This window comes from Scophthalmus maximus, chromosome 6 (assembly GCF_022379125.1).
Source record: "Scophthalmus maximus strain ysfricsl-2021 chromosome 6, ASM2237912v1, whole genome shotgun sequence".
NCBI classification, from domain to species: Eukaryota; Metazoa; Chordata; class Actinopteri; order Pleuronectiformes; family Scophthalmidae; genus Scophthalmus; species Scophthalmus maximus.
Window position 1 is genome coordinate 26,374,581 of NC_061520.1, and position 23,643 is coordinate 26,398,223.

The following is a 23,643-nucleotide window of genomic DNA, read 5'->3' on the forward strand; positions in this document are numbered from 1 at the left end:
GTGATGTTGGCGTAAATGAGTTGACAGCTTAGCTCGGCGTAGCCTCCCGGCCGCTACTGGAGAGCATTTTGCTTTGGGGAGGGGAGGAGCAGACAGCACACTGCCTGTTACATAGAGTGGACTGCCTGGTTAAGCGCAGTGGCTCTGAGAACATTATATCATCACACAATTAAAGCTGTATTTATCTTTTACAATGTATCGTTTTGTTCGTAACGTGTGCCGAACCGAAAGCCCCGTACTACCGAACGGTTCAATAGAAATACTTGTATCTTCACACCCCTACTGAATATGTGCAGAGCACCACTACTGCAGATCTGCATCCGTCCAGCACATGGATCACTGAGTTGGCAGTGAAGAGTCGAGCTGCATAGCATTTAAATTTGCTGGGCTGTTGCCCACCATATACTGCCTTATCTCTCATGAAGAAACAGACAGCTGAAGTTTATTATGTTGCCTTTATATAGAGATAAAATGTGTCACAATAGCTTGAGTTTATAACTTAAAGAAACATGACAATGATTGTGTTGTCTTTCTTGTCATGATCAGAGCGTCTCATAAATCTCACATGAAAAAAAGAAAAAACACAAGTATTGTACAGTTAGTATTGTGTACAAACTCAATATTATGCATATATGGCACATTGCAATTTTTTTCATTACATATACTTGATATATTTCCAAATTATGTCGGAACTAGCATCAGTTCTCTTCACTACGAGAGATGCTTTGTGGGAATGATGGTTGATGGAGCTGTGCAGATGAAATTAGAGGTAAAATATGTCACTCTCTTACAGCGAGTGCTTGTTTTGCCTCGATAAAGCAGAGTGTTGAGCCACAGCCAGACTGTGTGCATACATGCTAATGTGTGCAATTACTCATCTATCAGAGAGCCCTATTGGCATTTATACACAATCCCCCCAGCTCATATCTCCTCCCCTCAGGCATCCTCCACAAATACATTGCAGAGAATCATGCGAGAGACTAATCTTGACCTGCCTTTGAAAGGAGCATCTGCCTGTGTGGATGCAACACCATTCATCTTAGTGAATAAAACATACAGTAAGGAGCCTTCTGTGAGATTTCTTTGAATAGCAGAAATGTCTCAGGTATTAATGCTCTATCTGATCATATTTCGTCCATCAATCTTTGAGGACAATGTTTTGGTTTGAAGGTGTAACCATATTCTCAAGAATGTGCCTTAAGTGTGAAGTGCATGAGATAACTCCTTAATGGTTTCAGAACAAGATCAACCAGTTGAGCGAGCAACCCTAAATAACTACCTCCTCCTGTGTAGCCATGCACACGAAGCCGAACTTGATGAACATGTGTGACACAAACACTGCCTGCATCTCTTTCCCTGAAAAATTACGCGATAGACAATTTGTGTTGAGAATCCTCCCTTTATCACTGTCACCAGACGCCCTGACGTTGTATCAGAAATGGAGGATAAAATTATTGTTGCCGTATGTGGACACCCCAAGCTTTTTGACACGAGTTGCTATTTGTATTTTTCACCGGGCGAAGAAGGAGAGGGGTTGCCAGAAAAAGAGCGAGGAAGTTGGACACTAGCTTTAGCTCCAGTAAGCACAACCACTTTGTGGTTCAGTTTTCCCATTGGCATTCCTGTCTGCCTTTTTAAAATTCAACAGTTAATGTTCATGTGTGTGTGTGTGTGTGTGTGTGTGTGTTTGTGTGTGTTCAGAAGCCCTTTAGAGATAAGGTCAAGAGTATGAACATCCAAAGGGAGCTGGGATTTTAACTGATGCTCCCCAGTGTTGAAAAGGAGCCAAATGAGGTGGTTGGAGCAAGTGATAAGGATGCCTCATAGTTGCCTTGCATTGGCAGTTTTCTGGGAAACTCCAACTGAGAGGAGACCCTGGGGCAGATCTCAAACTCGCTGGAGAGATTACATATCCCAGGGTTTCTGCTGTCGCCAAATGATTGCCGCCGCTCCTACAGAATTTTATGAAATGTCATGAAGTCGCAATTACACGACTGTGCAAGGGCAGGGTATTTTGACACAACAAGACACAACAACGGAGCGCTGTTGGCGACACGCGCCCAAGGAGAGGGAGAGAGACCAGTAAGGACAGGGTACTGTTTCCGGGTACCTGTGAGAAAAAGTAAAATTTTTCTTCCTAAAATATATATATATATATTTTAATATATTTTATACGTCACGCATCAGCATAACTGCGGCCCCCGCTGCTGAAAAAACCCCAGAGGAAACACTGTATCCTATCCCTGGGAACGCCTTGTGTTTCCTCAGGAATTGGGACATTTTGCCGGAGAGAGGAATGTCTGGAATATCTTGCTTGGCCTGCTGCCACCATGACCCAACCTCAGCGTAGCGGATGGATGGATGAATGGATGGTTTGATTGATGATTTGAGATTGGCTGTCTGCCTTGAGGCATCAGAACAATGGGCCTCAGGCAAGAACATTTTTGTATTCTTACCCTAAATTTCTCTTACATTTGTTTATGTGGTCAGTTCGTACTAACATACCATGTCAGATTTAGCAAACACTTCTAACTTCAGTAAAAGTGTGTAAATTACCCACATAAAAATGACAGATGCCACCTATCCGTTTTGACCAAACCTGGACAAGGGTAGCAAACTAGCATAATTAACGCCCTAATAATACCGTCAAAGGCTACATTTCCTGTCTCATATCATATTCATGAAAATTGCATCAAATAAGGAAGAAAGACTTAACGAGATATCGAGAATGAAATCCTACTTTCAGAGATTCAGAAAGGAGATTTTAGCAATGTCAGCAGTGGAATTAAGAGACTGATTAAAGCAGAGCTGATAATGTTGTGTTACCTGTGGGTCACACTATCACTGAAATGAAGAAGAACTGCTTCAGTATGAAAATGGCTTAAAAAAACATAAAGCAAGCCGATGAATGACTGCAAGAAGGTCTGGGGTAAGTCTCAGTCTCTGATAAAAATGAAAAGAATATACGCCATTATAAGTGATGTTCACTGGCAATGGCAATGTTTTCTGCTGGTGCTGGATCAGCACACCTTTGTTCATTGCAATATTATGCAATATTAAGCATACTAAAATAACATGACCTGTCTTCTCTAGCGTGTAGGGCAGCTTGCCACCAGCACATCCACCTGGCCCTTCACAACACCAGTTTTGCGCTCTTCAAGGACATTCGTAATGTGTATATGACGATCCTTGTATGGGCACTCATGTCTTGTATGTGGGTTGACTAGAGATGTCATGGGCCAGGGAGATTAAGCATGACCTCAATCACCTGAAGAAAATAGTGAATTCTAAATCATCTGAAAATAGTTTGCATGGTGACAATTAATAAGTCAAGCTAGCAATCTTCATTCGCATAAGATGTATGCCAACTGAACTATTTTGCAGCACACCGTGGTTGTGCGCTCCCATTGCGATCACCCAACAACATTTATCAAGCACATGAATACATTTTGAATTATATTATAATTTGAATTGAGTTAAATGGAATAATGTCAACACAATTATGAGGTGTAATGTAAATATTTAGTTATAATTGCTTTAAAGTGATGAAATATATAATTTAAATAACAGCACACAAATATACATGACTCCTATGTCAGGTCTGGACCACTCGTGGAAAATTCAAAATACAAGACAATTTGTGAATGAGGCAATTTCTTCTAAATCAATTGTATGCATGGAACATAACTGTTCGTATGAACGGTTCTTGCATGAGGCCCAATGATCATAAAGTTCAAATTAAATCTACAAAAAAATGACCTAAAACAAAGAAAAGACACTTTTTGGAGTGGATCTTACAGAGGATCTCAAGCTCTAATATAGATGCTGGGGAATTAATTCAAGACAGCCATTCACTCCAAATGTCCTCAAAATACAGCTGAAATAGGTTTGTAAGGAAGAAGAGTCCTACAAATTACTCTTGAACATTCACCGGTCTGGTGCACAACTGGTTGTTTCAGCTATTTTGCTCCCTAACTGGCGAGTTATCAAATCCAAGGGTTTGCTTACTTTTTTCCACCAGCACTGTGAATGTCTAGTGGGTGTGTTGAAAAAGGAACACTAATTGTTATAATTTTTTGCGTGTTATTAGCTTACATATATTGTGATTTTCTGTAGCTGTGCCTTAAACGAAGATAAATTCACATTTTAAGACCGATTAATGCAGGTTCATGTAGTTTTTCTTGCCACTGTATATAATTCCTTGTTTGTAAATAAAGTATTTGCCCTAAGTAGCTGGAGGTCAGATTTCCAAATTGGAAAAACAGAACCTTTGGTAACCACATACTGTATTTAAATTGTTTTATCGCAGCTGCGAGGAGCAACCTTTGGATGCATTGCCTTGGGACATATTTCTAATTCCATAAAGTAACTGTTTTTTTTCCTGTTCTTTAATAAACATGAATTTATGGGCACAGGAAAAAACAATTGATGATTGTTGCTGCATTTTCTGGTTAATCTTTTTCATAAATGTAAATTCTGCATCTCTCAGAAAGGTGCATACTCGTACTTCTCTCTACGTTGATATTAAATGTTGAACTGAAATATTGTGTTTTCCACAGGCAGGAAAATTGGCTGTTGACCGAGGATGGGCCATAAATGTAGGTAAGTTAGTTTCCAGCACAGATAATGATCTAAACCAATAATTAGACAATCAGTCCTTCTCAGCTGGTATACATTTATCTCTAATTGGAGAAAGTGTGTTACCTGTTATTGCCAGTTTCCAAAAATGTCTCCTACACAATACATTTGTGTACGCAATATTTGTGAGAAAATGTAACTGCTGCCTGGATTATGTTCACCTGAAACACTTTCCAATCCAAAAGTATGTTGCTGTTAAGCATGGAAGTCCGTACTAGTATATCTGAATTGGATTTTTATCAACCCCGTTAGTCTCCATTACAGTCCATATTTATTATCTACACTAATCACAATTTTTACATTGAAACAAGAGCTTAAGTTTTTTCAAATTTTTAAAGGAAGGACTCGAGATTTTAGCAAAACTTGAGGGGTGGAGTTCACAAAGGTAAAATACACAAATACAACTACATTGATTTGTTTTTATCCTAAAAAGTAAGCCGTCCTATCCATGGGTTGTCTCTGAACTAAGACCTATGTTTCCATGGCAACAATCAGTTACACCAGCTGAGCAGTCATTTTATTTTTTAATTACTGAGGTTTGCCACATTAATAAGCCACAGTGTCTTAATTCTGGTACTAGTATGAACTGAGAATTTATTTCCTCTGCCAAGGGGGTCATGTTTTCACCCCTGTCCATTTGTTGGTTGGTTGCTTGGTACCAAGCAACCAACCAACAAATATTTTATTTTATTTTCAGTAGGATTACACAAAAACTTTTGTAGATGGATGGAGCATTTGCCAAGTAGAACCAATTAAAATTTGGTGCAGATCCAGACAAAGTGACGGATACAGGAATTTAGTGTTTTTTTAACATCATTTTAATGCATTGATCTTGATGGATAAAATCCGGCATATTTAGCGGACTGAAATCTGTGTGTTTGTGCTAGTCGGTGCGGCTTGATTGAATTAAAGGGCACTGTTGAGCCTTGGTGGAGGTATGTGCTCTTCTGGTTCTGTTATCTATTCGATTTTCTGGGGACCTCTTCCATGAGGTCATGAACCAGTGACTCAGGGACAAGCTGCTTTTCCTCCTCCGCCTCCAACTCCAGCTTGGCAATTTCCTTCCCAATGTCCTGAGTGTTTTTGCCCTTGCTTGATATTATCTGTGAGTGCAAGGTTAGTCGAAGTCAGCTCTTATACTTTTGATCTGAGATCCTCCAACTCTTTGATAAATGATTTCTTGCTCCTTTCTATCTGTTTCACCATTTTCTGTAGCACTTGGTCTCTGGTGCCTATTAAATGGACTGTAAATGGACTGTATTTATATAGCGCTTTTCTAGTCATATAGACCACTCAAAGCTCTTTACAAGAAAGTCACATTCACCCTTTGACACACATTCATACAGCGCTGCTATTCACCACGCTTTTTTTCTATCACATTCAAACACATTCATATACTGTCGGAAGAGCCGTCAGAGGCAATTTAGGGTTAAGTGTCTTGCCCATGGACACATCGACATGTGGACTGGCGGAACCTGGGATTGAAGGTTGGCAGAAGAACGACACTACCTCTTGAGCCACAGCCGCCCTTTTTAGTTTTCTAACAAAGTCTTGATTTGCTAACAGACTATTGGAATAAAGCATGTTCTTCTGTTTCAGCTTCTTTTGTCTAAAATATTTCAAATTCCAAAATGAAACAAATCCCTTGACCTGTTAATTTTTCTACATCTTTATTACTCAGTGCCAGTAACAGCTGCGTCCAGAGGCATTTTGACATTTTAAATCCAAAATGTTAAAGGTCAGCTTAACTGTTTGAAGTTTCTCCCATCTCCACATAGGATCTATGGAGCTCAACCAGAGTGACCTTTAGGGTCTTGGTCACCTCTCTTACCAAGGTCCTTTTCCCCTGATTGCTCAGTCTGGCTGGGCAGCCATTTAAGTATTATGGAGGCCTTGGTGCTCCATGGTATCATTTAATACAGCAGAAGATTGATGCCTTGACACTGTCCTGTCTCTGAGCTCTGCAGGCAGTTCCTTACGCCCTATGATGATTTGTTGTTTGCACTGATATGCATCACCACATCATATGGACGGATGTGTTTTTCCAATGTCCAATCATATCTACCACAGATGGACTCCAGTCAAAGTGTAGAAACCTCTCAAATATGATCAAGAGAAATGGAAGGTACCTTAGCTAAATTTCAAGTGTCATACTAAAGGGTCTAAATAATGTCAATATGATATTTGACTTTTTCATTAAAAAAAAGCTACATTCTTTAAATTTTTGCTCGGTTATTGTGGGGTATATAGTATACGCTGATGAGGAAAAAAATAAATTAAAATCATTTGAGACCTGTGGAATACCTGTTATATGCCTAATAGATATCATCAACTTCAATGAATTTTAATTATTACTACTTGACTAATAATAATAATAAATATCATTATATTAATAGCCAGATCCTATTGACATTGGGCTGTTTAATTGGGCTCGGGACTACGGGAGTTTTAAAATCCTGAAATTGGGGTGCATCGCACACTAGAGGAGAAACTTTGCAAATAGTCTTCTCTCTAAACTCAAACATGCACACACTGCAAGATCCAAGACCAGGAGTAGTCTTGAGTTTGGTTGGTCCAATTGACGTTAAGTCCATATTAAGTTTAAAAGACTGTCCTTAACAAAAACAGACTAAGCAGTTAAAACCAGTCTAACTAAAGAACACACTGTAAATCTAAACTCACTCATCTTAATAGTTATTTGGAAACAGCTTGCACACAAAACTTTTAGTTTAGCATAGTACAGATACATTAGAATTGCAGTATGCGTACATCTGACAGAATAATTTATGTCCGGCATAACTCTGCAACACTTAATTGTACCTGTAATTATTTCTTTTTTTTATGTTAAGTGAATACAGATTTTTCATTTAAGTGAACAAGAAAGTGAGCTCTGGTCATATTCACAGAAAACCATTACTTTTACAATTGAAAACATACATTATGGACTTTGCATATACTGTATTTTATTAGAGCTAATGTATGTGTTGTCAATTAAACTTGAATTAATTTGGCTATAATGACCTATACATTCATTCATTCATTCATCTACCGCTTTATCCATTTAAGGGTTGCGGGGGGTCGCTGGAGCCAATCCCAGCTAACATTGGGCGAGAGGCGGGGTACATCCTTGACAGGTCGCCAGCCTATCATGACCTTTACATTTATAATTTAAATGATCTTATGTTGTCTTAACATAAACACAGTAAACATGAAGTTTTTATGTCATTTTTACGTCCAGGACATTTGTGTGGTCTTAACAATGCAATTTATGTCATGGAGGGATTGGGGTTTTCAGTGCAGTGGGTGCAGGGGGCCCCACAAGTGGGTTTCACCAGTTATTCATAATTTCATACATCCAGCCCTTTCTAAGTTCTAACTATTAGCTGGTGATTTTCTAAATCAAGTTGCACCATAAAAACATGAGGAATATCTTACCTAGTACATAAAAAAATAAAAAAGTCACGTTAAAGTACATGTTAAATGAATTTTTCTCAAAGATGCTTTCTGTCATTTTAGGTCGTTTTTAAACATACTGATAAACTGTATGTTTAAGTGTTCATGCATAAGTTCTGTTTTAATTTGTTATTTCAAACGTCATGATTGATAGCTGAGAGTGATTTGCGATGGGACAGTTTTACAACAATCACTACTGTACTGAGTCTGGCTTCAAATGACGTCAAAGTCGGCATCCGTAACGTGGATATTTTATTTCTGTACATCAGCAGGAAGTGGAGAGGTGTTGTCCATGTTTATATACACACTATGGTCCATTCTAACAACTAAAATCACATTTCACATGACCATTCCAGGACAGTAATGGAGAAAAGTAATCCATAGAAATGCTTGTACTTTATTATCCATGTTGCTTTGGCTGATAAGACACATTCAGGGAGCAAATCTATGCGTCCGTTCATCGTTTCCAGAACTCTGTTCTGCCTGTCCAGACTAAAGGTAACTGAAACAGGGACAGTAGCGTATCCAAAAGCCTCCGTTTTATGGACTTTGTGTGGACACCGGGTGTAAACGTAGCAAAGTGATGTGTTAGTGTCATAGAATTTCTCCTTCTTTAGGTATATTTTATTTGGTTTTTGGCTCTTTATGTAGTATATGCTTCTGTACACAGGCAACAGTTGTGATTTATTTTAAACTAGTTCAGAGTGTGTCTCTAAGATAGTATTCAACCTTACTGATAAGGTAGATATCCATAACAAACAGCCAACGTCTCTGAGTCTCATGGTAAAATAGTCTCTCTTTGTGGGTCAGAGGTAATGGGAATCTACAATGCAAGTCTGTGCCATGGAGGATATAAGGTTTTAAGTAAGCCCTATAAAGGACTGTCTTGAGAATTGGGTGGAATTCCAGTGTTAACTTGTATTGCTCTCCGCTGTTCTCCTTGATGAATTGACCATCATTAAATCCCTTCTGCTAAAGGCATCCGGGTCTCCTGAACCTACTTCCATTAGATTTTCCATCACAATTTGTGTGGACGTAGCGACAGCCTGCATCTCCTCCTTAATACTTAACTGCTGTCTTGGTACCATTAGTTCTTCTCAGTCAGTGTCCTTTTCTTGAGAAACATACCCTTGCTGATGTCGTTGTCACCATCTAAGTATCTGTCTGTGCGTTGGCAGTAGTGCTGATTATCAGTGTGATTTGCCAGCTTTCATATAAAATCGATATAATTGTCAGTTTCCACCTGCACAAAATTGTCCTTGGGAAAATAATGTAGATCATTACCAAGCTGAATCTTAGTGGTTTAACCTTTCAATATAAGGTTGTACACTATTCTGAAAAACAATCTAATGGTAGAATGTCCTTTAAAATCAAATGTATACCAACTCATCTCTCCGTTAGGGGGGTGTTGCTGTTGTCTTTCCTTTTTGACTCACTGCCATCAATGGTTGGGCTGATTGAGTTGGAGGTCTTTGGCTGAAAAACCAGGGTCATCCTTTATCCCACCCTGCCAATTTGTGCCAAGCAAGGCACACATAAATGCACCACTAGATTTTAACTTTGCACCTCCGCTTTCTCAGCTACTTCACACCTTCTGTTCTGCATCAATAAACATGATTTTAATAACGATATAAAGGATATTCAAATGTGTCAGACATCTGCATACTGTGTGTCTCAACACTATGAGATGTAGAGCCTTTATGGAAGACTATTTTTGGAAGCCAGGCAATAAATGCTAATCATATTTCACTCATTGGCTTAGCGGCCTTTATTAACATTCTACTCTACACTCTACCATAATGAACATGAGCATAGAAGGGCAGAGGGGACAATAACTCAACCTCAATGAATGGTTATCATCCCAATTCAAAAAATATATATTTATAGTGTTTCTCTCCATCCCTGTGCATTACTGCATTAGTAGCAATTGAATAGTCCCATTCTGGTGTCAATACAGCGATTGTCGTACCACAGGGCAACAGCCATTTTTATAAATTCAATAACAGCCTATTTTAAAATCACCAATTATGGTAATTTTGAACAACAGACTTCTGAGATGTGCAGTGCCCTGATCGGCTGGTCTAATGGCCTTGACAATGAGCCAGTGAATTCTCTGTTTCCCAGGAGGAGGCTTCCACCACTGTTCCGGTAACAGGGGAGGCGGCTTTTGTGCCTACGCCGACATTACTCTGGCCATCAAGGTAAGACTCGTGTCGTTCACAGTTTAAGATCATTGGACACACTAATGCAGGAGAAGCTTTTGTGTTTGATTCAGGTCAACGTCTTACTTGCTGTATGTGAGATTATGTAACTGTTGAAAGAATTAGGACAGTCACCTTAAGACAGAAACCTCTTTAGACCAGGACCAACAAAGAAATGTGTAAAATTCCTTCGCCTTCCATTCTTCATACAATAATGAAATGATGAATATGAGCTTAACAAAATTATTGTCTCAGAATCAGCTTTATTTGCTAAGCATGTATAAACATACAATTTGACTCCAGTTTCCTGTGCTCTCACAGTGTACTTACACAAACAAAACAAGGATGACAGAGCTAGACAAGATGAACATAAACATTAACATTTAGTTATTATGTACATTTTAAACATATAATATAGAAAAAATAATATGTATATACATATATATATTTGTGTATAAAAATGAGAGCAATATGTTGAAGGAAACATGTTGCAAAGATGCTGAAATAAATAATAACCTCAATTTAAATGTACCTGTATCTCAGAAGTAAACGTTTTACTTTTGAATCCCTCAGTGACTGTGATTGTGTAATCTTCAGTGAGATAGGAAAATATTTTCTCATCCATGTCTCAGTTTCTGTTTGAGAGAGTGGAAGGCATCTCCAGGGCGACCATCATCGATCTGGATGCTCATCAGGTGAGCCATTACCATTATCTCTTTCTGTGTCAATGTGCATTGCTGCTTTGCAGCTGACATTGATGACAAGATAACCCCCCATTCATTACCCCACCAATCAATGAGGCTCCCCGTTGGCCAAATTGGCCCTTACTGTCATATTTATTGGAATGTATCTCAAAACATCTCCACTGGCAAACAGCTGAGTGCATACAGTTTTAGAAGATATTGGACTTTCACTGATATATCTGCCGTAATGTCAGCTTACTTGTATGTTTGGGTAAGTAGAAACATTTATTTGTGTGCTTGAAATATCTTTTTATTTTTCGTGATTGTAAACATTTAAACAACATCATTGTTTTGTAAAAAAAAAAGTAATATTTGAATAAGTAGCCTTAAAGCCCCAGTGTGTAATTATCTGCAAACTGCAACCAACTGAGCAACCAACAGGGACACTTTATATACCACCATTTCTGGTTTCCCGCAGCACTGAAAATTCAGTGCGATTGCACGCATTCTGGACCGTTTCGTTCAACCGTATTTATCACGAAGTAGCAAACATGGTGCCTTACATGGAGGTCGGGTCCACCTCATGTCACTATATGAGGTGGACCCGTCAATTCATTCAGAATTGACGAAAAAACATTGGTTCTTTGTTGCAGGTGATTATACATATATGAACACAAAGTTATGGACAGTATATTCAATTCCTGTGAGTAAGTTCTTCTAAATATTACACACTGTAGCTTTTAAACTGCAGTACCAATTCAAGGTGTATTGAACTTGTGTATGACATCAGCTGAGCATCCACAAAACCAGTCAGGGTGCAGTGATTTGTTGGACACTATATGATGAATGTACAACACAAAACTGTCACATTCTTTTAAAATTACTTTACACTGAGCATGCCCTTGCACTAGCATATAACAGTAACACATAGATGTTTTGTATTCTTGACCAACATTCTTTGTGTATCCGTTGTTTTTTGTAAGAATACACTAAATTTTGTATATAATATTAAAAGAAAAATTCCCAAATGCACCAATGATAAATAGAATGTTTTCTATTTGGCAAGGCCAAAACAAACTTGGAAATATAATTTATCTTACTCAAAAGTAAAAAAAAATTGAGCTGTGATTTCATTCCTTCTAAACAACAAGTACAAAACGACAACCGGTTTCAGCCTTGTTGCATCAAGTTAAGGATCTTAAAATGTAATTTCCGACTGAAGTCATTTTGCCATTTTCGATTCTGTACTGACTAAACTTGACTTTCATGACTACAAGCACTACAGAAGAGTTCATTCAGAGCTATGATGAGGTTTTATAACTTTTGTTGTAGGTTGTGAATTCAGTCCACAAAGGGAAAAATATGACACTTGTTAGCAAATAATACTCTAAACCAATGGTTTCTTTGACAGAAGGCTGCTTTTGCTGCGGTGGAAAGTAGGATTGTCTTTTCCGAACAGCATGACTTCCTGGAGAGGACTCTTTACATTAGTTTAGCTGTTGTCATCATGTATTTTTGTGATTGGAACATCAGAACAATGACACCTGTGATGTGACTGGTTAAAAGTGCATTTATTGCAAAAATGTATTTATTTATTTATATTTTAAATTATTTATATTGTTCTGTCAATGATTCCAAAGATTTCGTTATCAAACCTTTATGACAAATAAATTTAATTGAGGGTTGATATTTTAGTTTAACCATAAACTTAATTAAAATTATAAATAAAAAAGAAAACTAAAAAAAATTAAGGAGAAAAAAAAAGAACAATTTATGGAACTTGAATTAAGAAAATAAACATAATTTATTTTAGGTTAAATGTAAACATAAATGCACATTTTAGAGCCCGACCAATATGTTGGTCGGGCTCTAAAATGTTCTAAGTATGGCTCTAAGTATAGTATGATATGGGTTTGAGTATAATGATTTTTCTCTTGTACCCCGAGAACTATGTTAACACTGGTGACGTCTCAAGGTTTCTGAGGTCTATGGCTAAATTCCAGTTAGAGAGCTTCATTCATTTTGAGCTATTGCTCATTGATCATGACGTGCCTACCTTATTGACAAGCATGGGATCAATACAGATGCGGAGTAAATAATTCATGAAAAAGAACAAAAAGGCAAATCTGCATGAAAGCATGGATGTTGGCTTGAAGTGGCCATCTCAGCAGATAATTAGACAGAGAGAAACTATTGATGGTACACAGTGAAATCCTACTTACAACCCGGAAACATGACACTTAAAGTACTCTTTTTTTTCTCATAATTTGAGGTAATGGCCTTGACCGCTGTGTTGCTTAGTCACCCAGTAAGCGGCATAACAGAACTGATCGATTTTAGGTTCAGTTAATAACAAGCAGGAGTGGAGCCCTGCTAAGAAGGCCATATTCCTGTTTGTGTTTTATGAACTGTGTATGCAGAGTGAACTGTGATAAGGTACCACGATTATCTATTTATGAGTCACATACATTTTCACTTCATTAATAATAAAAAACGTAACGAATGCTGATTGTTGTGTGGGTTATGTTTTCCGATATGACCAAGACTGGAGGTTGTACTGAAGAGTGTTTAATGGGAATTAAGGGCGCACTCACACTTGGCATTCGTACCATGCCTAAGCACGACTCAGGGCTAAAGTGTAGTTCCGTTTGATCAGTGTGGCCGTGGCCCGGTTGAAAGCGGTGGGCTTCGGCACTACACAATTGCACATATACGAGCACAAGCATTGACCGAGGTCCTGAAGCCAATTATATTTTCGACTGTTCCCCCCGACAGACATTTAAAAAAAGGTCGTCGCCTTGCAAAGTCGATTAAACTGGGCCGTGCCACACCAAAATGAGTCCAAAAAACCCACAAAGTCAATAACGACACCATGTTTTCTGTGCTGCTCTCCATTATATGGCTAAAACGCAACCAAGGCTGCGCGTTTTCAAAAACAAAGTGGTGCATTGCGATGACGTCAATCAATGCGTTTTGTCGTATTATGATGTGATGACGTATAAGCAAGAAGCAGTCGTGCCTTGGCCCGGATCTTTTTGTGTGTGAGTGTAGTGTCGGGGACAATCGCGCCACTGCACGGCATGGATCAACCGGGCCAGGTGTGAGTGCGCCCTAACAGACTCACTTAGTCTGTGCTAGGCAGGCTCTCGGTAAACAAAAATTAAAAATTCTCAAAGTATTCAAAGGTAAAACAATCCGAATAAAACAGGAATACAAGGTTTCACAGGGAATAAAAATACTGTATATATATATTGAGTAGCACACGCAGGGTATGCATTGCCCCTCCGTTCCCTCTTAATCCCCACGAGCCAGCCTTAGCTCTGGCTGTGACTTTTCAGCCGTGGCTAGACATTGTCCATTTGCTCCGTTATCTCAGGAATGCCTTGAGGGCACATGAAGATGAACTGTTAGATGTTAGCGGTCAGAGGTCTACGTCACCGTGTACTCCTGTGTTTTTTGGACATAAATCAATCATTCATATGCTAAATATGACTAAATACAGTTGATACTAAAGAAAAGGCTAGTGATGCTGATGACTTCAATGTGCTCTTTGTGCTCTATAGTCAAACACTATTATGAACGAATGCCCTGCCTATGAACTACTGTATTTTCTAACACTAGATGGTTGTCAGCTGTGTCATCCAGACTCATTTCTAATGTAGGATATTTAGCTTATTTTTTCCTGAAGTGACTCATTTCTGTTAAGAGCTATAGGGATATGGATAACGGATGAATGAGGAGATATATCCTTGCAATGCTAAATAACATTGCTGCTCTGCCAGACTATGGTGTGGAGCCCCTCCAGAAAACTTGCTGATCCAATAACAAACGATTATCTGAACATTGGCAGGGTTTATACCATGACGCAGAGAGAAGGGACTTTTCTAAACAACAAGGCTGCCACTGATGAACGAGCATTTGACTAAAAGTACCAAATATTTTCAAATTTCTCCCACAAAAACGTCAAAACTGGTTCACAGACATTGTGGACCAAGGTACTAATGCTAATCAGGTGGTCATAGTTGACATTGAATGTATGAATTATCTTGTGACTGTTGTTTTATGGTACTTTTATTTTATCATTGTTTGTGTTCTGTGCTGTTTTGTGTCCATATGTTGTTGTGTTGTATGTTTTATTATTATTAGTATTATTTTCATTATCGATTAATCTGTCGATTATTTTTTGATTAATGATTAGTTGTTTGGTCCATAAAGTGTCATAAAATGGTGAAAAATGCTGATCATGCTTTCTAAACCCCAAGATGATGTTTTGTTTTGTTTAAACACCAAAGACATCCAGTTTACTGTCATAGAGGAGCAAGGAAACCAGAAAACATTCATATTTAAGATTTTACTTTTTCTTCCATAAAAACAACTTCCGCTCGTTTCCAGTCTTTATGATATGCTAAGCTAAGCTAATCACTGCCTCCAGCTCCACACTAAATACACAAAGCCGAAACTGGTTTTGACCATCTCATTTTACTTTCATCTAGAAAGTGAATTACAAACCCCAAAGTTTTGAGATATCCCCTAATATCAGGGTTCAGCATCATATGACTTGGAATTGGAAACAGACAGACAACACATTAGAAAACATCCTTTTTTTGCATACAGCGTTCAACAAGGGATTTACACACTCACTTGGGCACGAGGTTGAGCTGAAACCAAATTGCCTGGCTTGTCCCATACATCCTCCTTTTTCATTCAGTAATGCTAGATGTGGCACAGTGACTAATCTCCTCCTGACAGCAGCCAGACACATTGGGTGACAAACGAAGGAAAGGAAATGAAAAGTGATGGAGAGCCCATTACTTTTTTATGAAGTATTTTAATATTTAATGCCTACACACAACAAGACTGTTTATCCCTCATCTGATGCTGTCAGTCAGCACAGCACATCTAAGGTAAACAGATGGGTTTGTGTGACTTCTGCGTACAACTCGGCACATTCAAGATATGTAGTGGTCTGACAAAATGTCCGAGTTATCAGCTGTTGTGTATTACACATGGATGAGGCATCATCAGCAATGAAAAATAATACTTGATACAGTCTGTTATTGCTGGGTGACGCGTAGAGAAGCAGAAACAGCATCAAAGTGCTGAATGAGAGCCTTGGGTCCGCTCTGTTACAGGGAAATGGACACGAGCGCGACTTCATGGATGACGGGCGAGTGTTCATCATGGATATGTATAATCGCTACATTTATCCCGGGGATGGATTTGCCAAAAGTGAGTGAAAGCACCGTGAATTTTCTTCTTGAACTTTTTTTTCTTTTGCATCAGAGTATTTACTGTGGTGCATCTGGTGATAACGTTCTCCATTCACCCTGATGCCATGTTGGCGGCTGAGATTGGAACCCCCCCCTGGTTCCAGACCCTAGATGTCACTCAGTGCCATTTTAATTATGCTGTGATTTCCCTCAGCACTCCCACTCACCAGTTTGGCACTCAGAAGAAAATCTGCCACATCGCAGTCTGTGCATTGCCATAATCACAAATTTTACACTAATTAACCTGTCAATCCATTAAAGCTGATCTGACAGCGACCACATGTTGCATTTAACCCCGATTCTACCAATGCCCTTAAGACGGAATGTCACAAGCCTGTCTCTAAAAAACTCAGTCTTCCTCTATACAATTAATTGAATTCATGACATTTTATAATTGTCTCTCGCCTTATTAAAGTGAAATAAATGTAAATTCTGGCCCATTTGAGATAACAACGGCACGGTCTTATTCTGCTTCACATATTTCCTCCAAGACACATGTTTTTCCTTGTACCTTCAAAGACCTCCTTCAAACCACCACCAACTCTGTTTTACATGCCTATGCATTGTCCTTTTCTGCTAATGCAGCTTAATTCTGTTTTAACTTTGAAACATAAATGTCTCCTAATTAAGTGTTTTCATCATTTGCAATAATTATTGGAAATGTACAGTACCTATAATTAATGGAATCCTCGCTGCACTGTTGCATATGCAAGCATTTCATAGAAAAGAAACTCAACTACCCACCTGAACCTCATGTAAGCATTCAGTTATCAGAAATCCTCTGCTCAGCTTGTGTTGAAAAAAATTCTGTTGCATGCAATATTACAGCAATTGCCAGTCTATGTACAGGATGGAGGATATATTGAGCTCAGCATAACTGCTGCTGTCTCATAATGGCTGGTGTATTGATGGCAGCTCGGTTCTGTGGCTCTGTGGTATGGCTCTTGTGTTTCAGGAGCTATAAAAAGGAAGGTGGAGCTGGACTGGGGCACTGAGGACTCAGAGTACCTTCAGAAAGTGGAGCTCCACTCTGAGGGAGCTCTGAATGAGGTCCGACCTGACATCATCGTCTATAATGCAGGGACTGACATCTTGGATGGGGACCCACTTGGAGGACTCTGCATATCACCACAGGTACTGTACCTGCTGTGTCGAACTCTCAATTAAATCAAACTAGGGTTACCTTAATCTCAACCCTCATACTTTTTTAAACTGTTCACATTAGAGAAGCTTCCAAAATGATCATTTAATCAGCACTCCTCTAAGTGTTCCAACACAAACAGAACATTACAACCTTTATGAAAGGATTTACTGCAGGGCTGTTGTTGGAAAGGTTCCTGAACCTTGCACCATTGGAAGTGGCACCAATCTGCACGGTGCGTGTTACAATGCCCCCGTTTGTTTCTTGTTGAAGAGTAAGTGAGCAGAGTATGTTAGGATTAGTCTACTTCGCCGTGTACTCCTCAGAAATCCACTTAAAGGCTAACATTGACTATGTTTATCTGCTCTGCTGTAATGGCAGGGGGAAAAGAAAATGTCTGCACATATAACTGGCAGGCTCAGCTGGGTCGGGTCACTCAAGCACTTCACGTCAGGAAATGTGAGCGCGTTCGGAAAGCCGATCCGAATGGGCCACTTTGGATATATTCAGGGTTCTTACGCAGTATGAAGAAGTATGGAATTTGATTTGAGTAATTTCCAGGTCTTGATAAGTCTGGAAAAAAAAAGAGAGTATGACTGAAGTTTAAACAGACGTGAATCCAAAGATTTTAGAATAATAACGATCCGTGTCCATCTCTCTAGTCTCGTGAAACATTTTCCCACGGTCAGTGATAAACGTCGCAAAAGCAACACTACGGTATCTACTAAGTCATAGTTCACATGTGACTATGAACTGGACACTATTAGATGATCCTGGTGACAGCTAGTAAGTTTGTTCTGTTATTTCCCCTGTTGATGATAAAATACACATTTACCCCAAGTAACTGCGTTTAAATATCAATATTTTAATTTGAGAATCAGTCCTAGGACAGGTAACGTCGGGATTGGAAGTATCAATATTTCAATATCAATCCGCACATGAACATCACAATCAACTTTCTGGAGAAACCGTGACCTTCTGTGTATGAAGTGCAACATGATAGCGTACCCAGTCAGAATGTAATATGTACATTGTAGTATGTATGTTAATAATTATTTATTTATATAATAATATTTACTGAATAAATATCAAGCTATTTTTTACTCGGATTTCAAATGTGGTCTGAAAAATCTACAGAGAAGTCTGGAAATTTTAGTCTGGAAAAAGTATGAAATTTTGAAAGTTAAAATGTGTAAGAACCCTGTTTATTACTTTCCACATAGCAGAGATGTCCTGTGATCCTGCAGCTCCCAGAAAATAATAAAGCAAATAAGGTGAATTTGCAGAAGGTGTTAGTGGGGACAGTGCACCGCTGTGTGCTCCGGAGCTAATTTTTGATTGAGGCTTGTTAAATGGCCTGAAAAGAAAAGTCTTGGTCACCGCAGCTTTAATAATAGTCGTTTAAAATTCTGGTTGAACAGTCCTGCCATGCCTAACAGTGTTTCAAAAATCGGCGCTCGCGCTACAAATTGCTCCATAATATTCAACATTTTTGACACATGCTGTTCCCCGCTCTCAGTCCCCAGACAAACGGGTGTGTGTGTTTCTTCTCAGTCCCTCCCTTATGTGTCACCCTAAGAGGCTTAATGCTCCACAGTGGAGCAAGTGAGATATGGGAACGAGCAGGCCTCCCCTCCCTCCTCAGGGGAGGCAGGCACTGCAGATGGAAACGTTAGCCAGCAGTTTTCACAGAATTCTCAGACATTTTAAGCACTATCTGAAGCGGCCGATGGACTGACAGCTTTTCTCCGCTCCTCTTTGCCAGGGCATTGTGAAGAGAGATGAGATAGTGTTCAGGGCTGCGAGGCGACGGGGCATCCCTATACTCATGGTGACATCCGGCGGGTACCAGAAAAAAACAGCCCGCATCATCGCCGACTCCATTCTCAACTTGCACCAGCAGGGCCTGATCGGAGCAGAGGCTCTGGTGGGGGAAGGGTCGTCATCGCCAGTTAGCAGTGTGATGTGCAACTCTGGCCCTGCAGGGTCAAAATTCACTGCTATCTGACGCTCGCGTCGGCGACCTCTGCAGCTGTTAAATTTGAAGGCGGCAAACTAACTTTGTACCTGACAGTAGCAGTGATAGTGTGAGGAAATATGCGCGTTTGCACATGTACAACAAAAAGTTCACAAGCATTGTTAATTTTTTTAATTTTTTATGTAAAAGTTGGTGATTATTAAAAGGGAATAATTGGGTCTTAAGTAAGTACTAAGTAAGATTCACTTAAGCTCTCACATGACACAAAAAGAGAGTTTCAATTTTAATGGGATGGAGAACGATGGGTTTATGTTTAATGAATGCTCAGGGTTGTGTTTTAGAGAGGCATTCTTTCATCTCAGGAAATGTAATCATGTAGTCTGTGAGGGATGTGAATATATGAACAGTCCATGAAACGGCACAAAGGCCTGAAGTTCTTGCAGAAACCATGGGATATTAATTATCCTCCATCTCAGTTTGTGGTTTTGAGGCGAAAAATAAGAACAAGTGCTTGTGAATAGTGCCAAACTACCAAACATGATTTAATGGTGATTTAACCTTCTTACAGAAGCTAATGTTCTCTTTAGCCCTTATTAGAATTTTGTTTAATCATTTCTAGTATAAATTGGGAGTTATGGTGTTTTATAAACATGTTCAACCCTTAACTTTTTTTTTTCTAATGCTCTCAAGCTTTAAATCCACTCTGATCTCTGATCAGTTGATGTTTACAGGGAGATCAGTATGATTTTGTCATAGGTACTTATAGAGTTGTCGTTTTTTTTGTCTCTGATTCTGCGTTCACACCGGATGCGATGCGAATTTTTCGCAAGCAAACATTTAGTTATTCGTGCAAAAATTTCCTTCCACTTTCTCCGACAAATCTCATCTGAACAATCACGCGTTAACATGAACTGTTGAAGGAAATAAAGGGCAGACAGGAAGGCCGATGGCCACGCAAAGCAAAGTGGTTGGGCTAACTTACTAGTTAGTGTCCAACTTCCTCGTTCACTTAGTGCCGAGCCCTCGCCTTCCTCACCGGTAATGACGCAAATAGCAACCCTGTCGGGCTGCTCACACACAGCGACAGTAGTGATCCTCCATTCATGATACAATGACAGGACTTCTGACGACAGTGACGGAGGGAGGATCTCAACGCTAATTGGCGAATCTTTCGCTCGGGTTCAAATACTTCAGCTCGAGCGATTGAAGCGACTGAAGCTACTTGTGCCATTCGCGTCGCCCGACCCACTGACGCGAAAATCTGCGTCTAGTCGCGTCTTTGCATTGACTCTGTATGTAATCTACTCACACAGTAATTTGTCGTGTCCGGTGTGAACGCACCATTACACTAAAACATGTGACTCTTTGCACTTTAACTGGTAAATGTCAAAAAGAAAGTTCACCAACTTTTCCTGAGCTTCTGAAAAATAGAAGTTCTTTTCACAGTGTGTTCCTGTCGTCCGGACATCAAAGTCCAAAATCTGAACGTCCTCAGTGATTATAGAGCAGACCCGTCTGCTGCAGCGTTTTCATGGCTTTGTTTTGAGATTAATTTGCTGTAGTGAGTCATTCAGAGCTGCTCTAATGATGTTTACCCACACAGCAGTTGCCCAAAAAGGAGACAAAGTAGACAGTTTAAAGATTTTGGACCAATATGATTAATGCAGCAGCTGGAACAATTTTACTGCTTCCAAAATACACTAAATTATTACCATCAAACGTGTGTGTTCATCCTTTCCTTGTACAGTACATAAAATACTGATATCAACTCGTTCATGTTAATAGACAGGAGACAGAGAGAGAGAGGGAGTTAAACTTTTAACAACTGTGCTCATTGCGGTTGATATGCTTATAATGACGTTTTGTTTGTCAAGTCACTTGTTTAAATCTGAGAATGTGGCAATATCTTTAAAGGTGACATACAATGCTCATGTTCAGTTCATACTTTTAATCTGGGTTACTACTTGAAAAGGTTTACATGCTCAAATGTTTAGACATCAGTTTCCCTTATACTGCCCATTCCTGCTGCTCCCCCTTTTCCCCCTCTGTCTAAAAATGCCTGGATTTCATTTAGCCCCGCCCTCCTGATAAACCTCAGTGCTCAGGATTTCACTTCATGTGAATCATTTTTGTCCCCCCTCAAAGTGATCAATGATACTTCACCAATAGACCATATGAAATACATTATTACATTATTTTTTAACGAGGTAAAGAGCTGTAACGTGAACAGTCTATAGTAAGATAGAACGATGAGTTTTAGCTCCCTTGGTTGTGAGTTCGCCTCCTATGCCGATGGTCGGGGATTTCGAAGCCACCCGTGGCACCAGATCGAATTATCATCCCCTCTGTTTTTTCACAAATTGCACCCTGGATACACATAAATAATACAAACACTTTTTTTGTAATAATATGTCACCTTTGAAATAACAAACCTCAAGGACAAAAAAACACAAGCGTCCAGATATTCTGAGGGATTTTGTGGTTCCAGGCCTCTGAATTTGCGACAACATGACTAAATTGATCAGTGATTTTAGGTGGTGCTGCGCTCAACTGACTGCAAGATTTAGAATGGGAATCCAGTTTGCTACCTAGCAACCTTCATGAAAGTTGTGAAAAGCATAACAACTACTCCTAGCAACCATCTGCTACAGCTTCCAGGTGAAGTGAAAATAACATCAGCAGCGCAGACACTGCAAACTCACTATTTATTGGTTAGGCTAAAAATATAAATATTTTTTAATGTCCCTCAATAACAGAAAGTGAAGAGTGTCAGACTGAAAGAATAAATTGGAAAGAAAGAAGTCTGATAATCCTAAAAGTTAACCAATCTTCACCATATTAATTAAAGTTCTTACCAAACTATGTGTTAAAAACATCCATGGTTACAGTCCAACTTCTCTCTGGTATTTCAGCTGCTTCCACTTTTGTTTAAAAACCAAATGAAGTGGTTTTAGTCTGGTTACACTGTTGGCGTAGTTAAGACGTGTGTCACAGTCTGAATATCTTATGTTTCTCACGGCATCAGATGTCATGTTCCCAGGTTGGCAGCAATTGTCTCTTTGTACAAAGTTATCAAAAACAGCAACAATGATCATCAAAGCTATAATAATGGAAAAAAAATAGATTGTAAATCCTAGATTTTCATTCATCACAAGCCAAACACATGAAGTATCAAAAGCTTTCAACAGTTCCGCAGCACTTTAGCCTTTCTCTGCCGTGCTCCGTCAATGATGTTTTTAATTCTGATCTTTGTCTATAGATCGACTTTAGCCATAGCAACCCCCCCCCCCCCCCCCCCCCCCCCCCCCCCCCCCCAAATTACAGAGCAACAACCCGAGGGAGGACAGTGGTTGTAGAAGGAGGGACGGTTGCACCTCTAGTTGTGAAATACATGTACGGACAGACTTGTAGACGTCCGATAAATCCTGTGTTTGGACAGGTTAGAAAGCTTAGGGAAAAGAATTGGAAAAGACCAAATTAAAAAGACATGTTTATGATACTGTGAATGTGGCCAAAGAGTACATTCACTGACAAAACCATGTCCTCTGTGGGCTGCTGTTACGTCAGACGTGTTTTTCTGTCTTGCAGCTGAGTGGACCTGAAGTGGCAGCTGGCAGGGGCTGCTGCGATGATTTTCTAGTGTAATTTTACATTCATTATCTTCTGCTGCTCTGGCTCCATTCTACTGTTTAGTGTTCTTTTTTTTTTTTTAAAGTAACGCAAGGTATGACTAAAGGAGGATTAAAATGCCGATCTTTGAGCAACCATGTTGGCTGTGACACATTCATAATGAAAACTGTGCCATATTAACGGTGTCAGTGCTAATTGGCTAAAGCCTTTGATCTGGTGCTGCTGCTTTAATATGCTGCCGAAAATGTTTAGTGCAGTCTACCTTTAATTAGGACTCAGAAAACATCACCTTCCACCCTGCATGCCAAGAATAACGTTGATGTCTTCAAAGCTGTACTGTCAATTTTGTGTGGGTTGTGCTGACATTAAAAACTGTCTATGCATTCATAATGACACAATAAATACATCAGTAAATCCTTTAATAACAAAGGGTCCATTTTCTTTTTTTCTTTAAATTTGCTTTGAACTGTTGGTGCTAAAAGTGTCATTTTCCGCTGAGTACTGCTTGTCCCATTTGGGTGTTCCTGAAGCCTTGCCCCAAATGATGTCATGACAATCCAACACTCCATCTACTCAGTAAATTCCCCATGTCTGTAAGCTTCACTGATGCATCCCACTGCTGGGATTTAGGTCATTTTATTACCCGTCT

General features: G+C 39.4%; 1 protein-coding gene across 3 annotated transcripts in view; it reads left to right on the top strand.

Annotated features, from left to right (window-relative positions):
• The window catches only part of hdac11 (histone deacetylase 11), a 28,133-nt gene extending 4,714 nt beyond the window's left edge, over nucleotides 1–23,419 (top strand). For 2 of the 3 annotated variants that reach the window (XM_035631928.2, XM_035631927.2), the window contains exons 6-11: nucleotides 4,560–4,602; nucleotides 10,216–10,292; nucleotides 10,925–10,987; nucleotides 16,108–16,204; nucleotides 17,201–17,379; nucleotides 19,152–23,419. In XM_035631928.2, the coding sequence (XP_035487821.1) occupies nucleotides 4,560–4,602; nucleotides 10,216–10,292; nucleotides 10,925–10,987; nucleotides 16,108–16,204; nucleotides 17,201–17,379; nucleotides 19,152–19,394 (702 nt within the window). In that variant the 3' untranslated portion in view covers nucleotides 19,395–23,419. The remainder of the gene's footprint in view (nucleotides 1–4,559; nucleotides 4,603–10,215; nucleotides 10,293–10,924; nucleotides 10,988–16,107; nucleotides 16,205–17,200; nucleotides 17,380–19,151) is intronic. The other variant, XM_035631929.2, reaches the window with a different exon arrangement.
• Nucleotides 23,420–23,643: the final 224 nt, after the last annotated feature.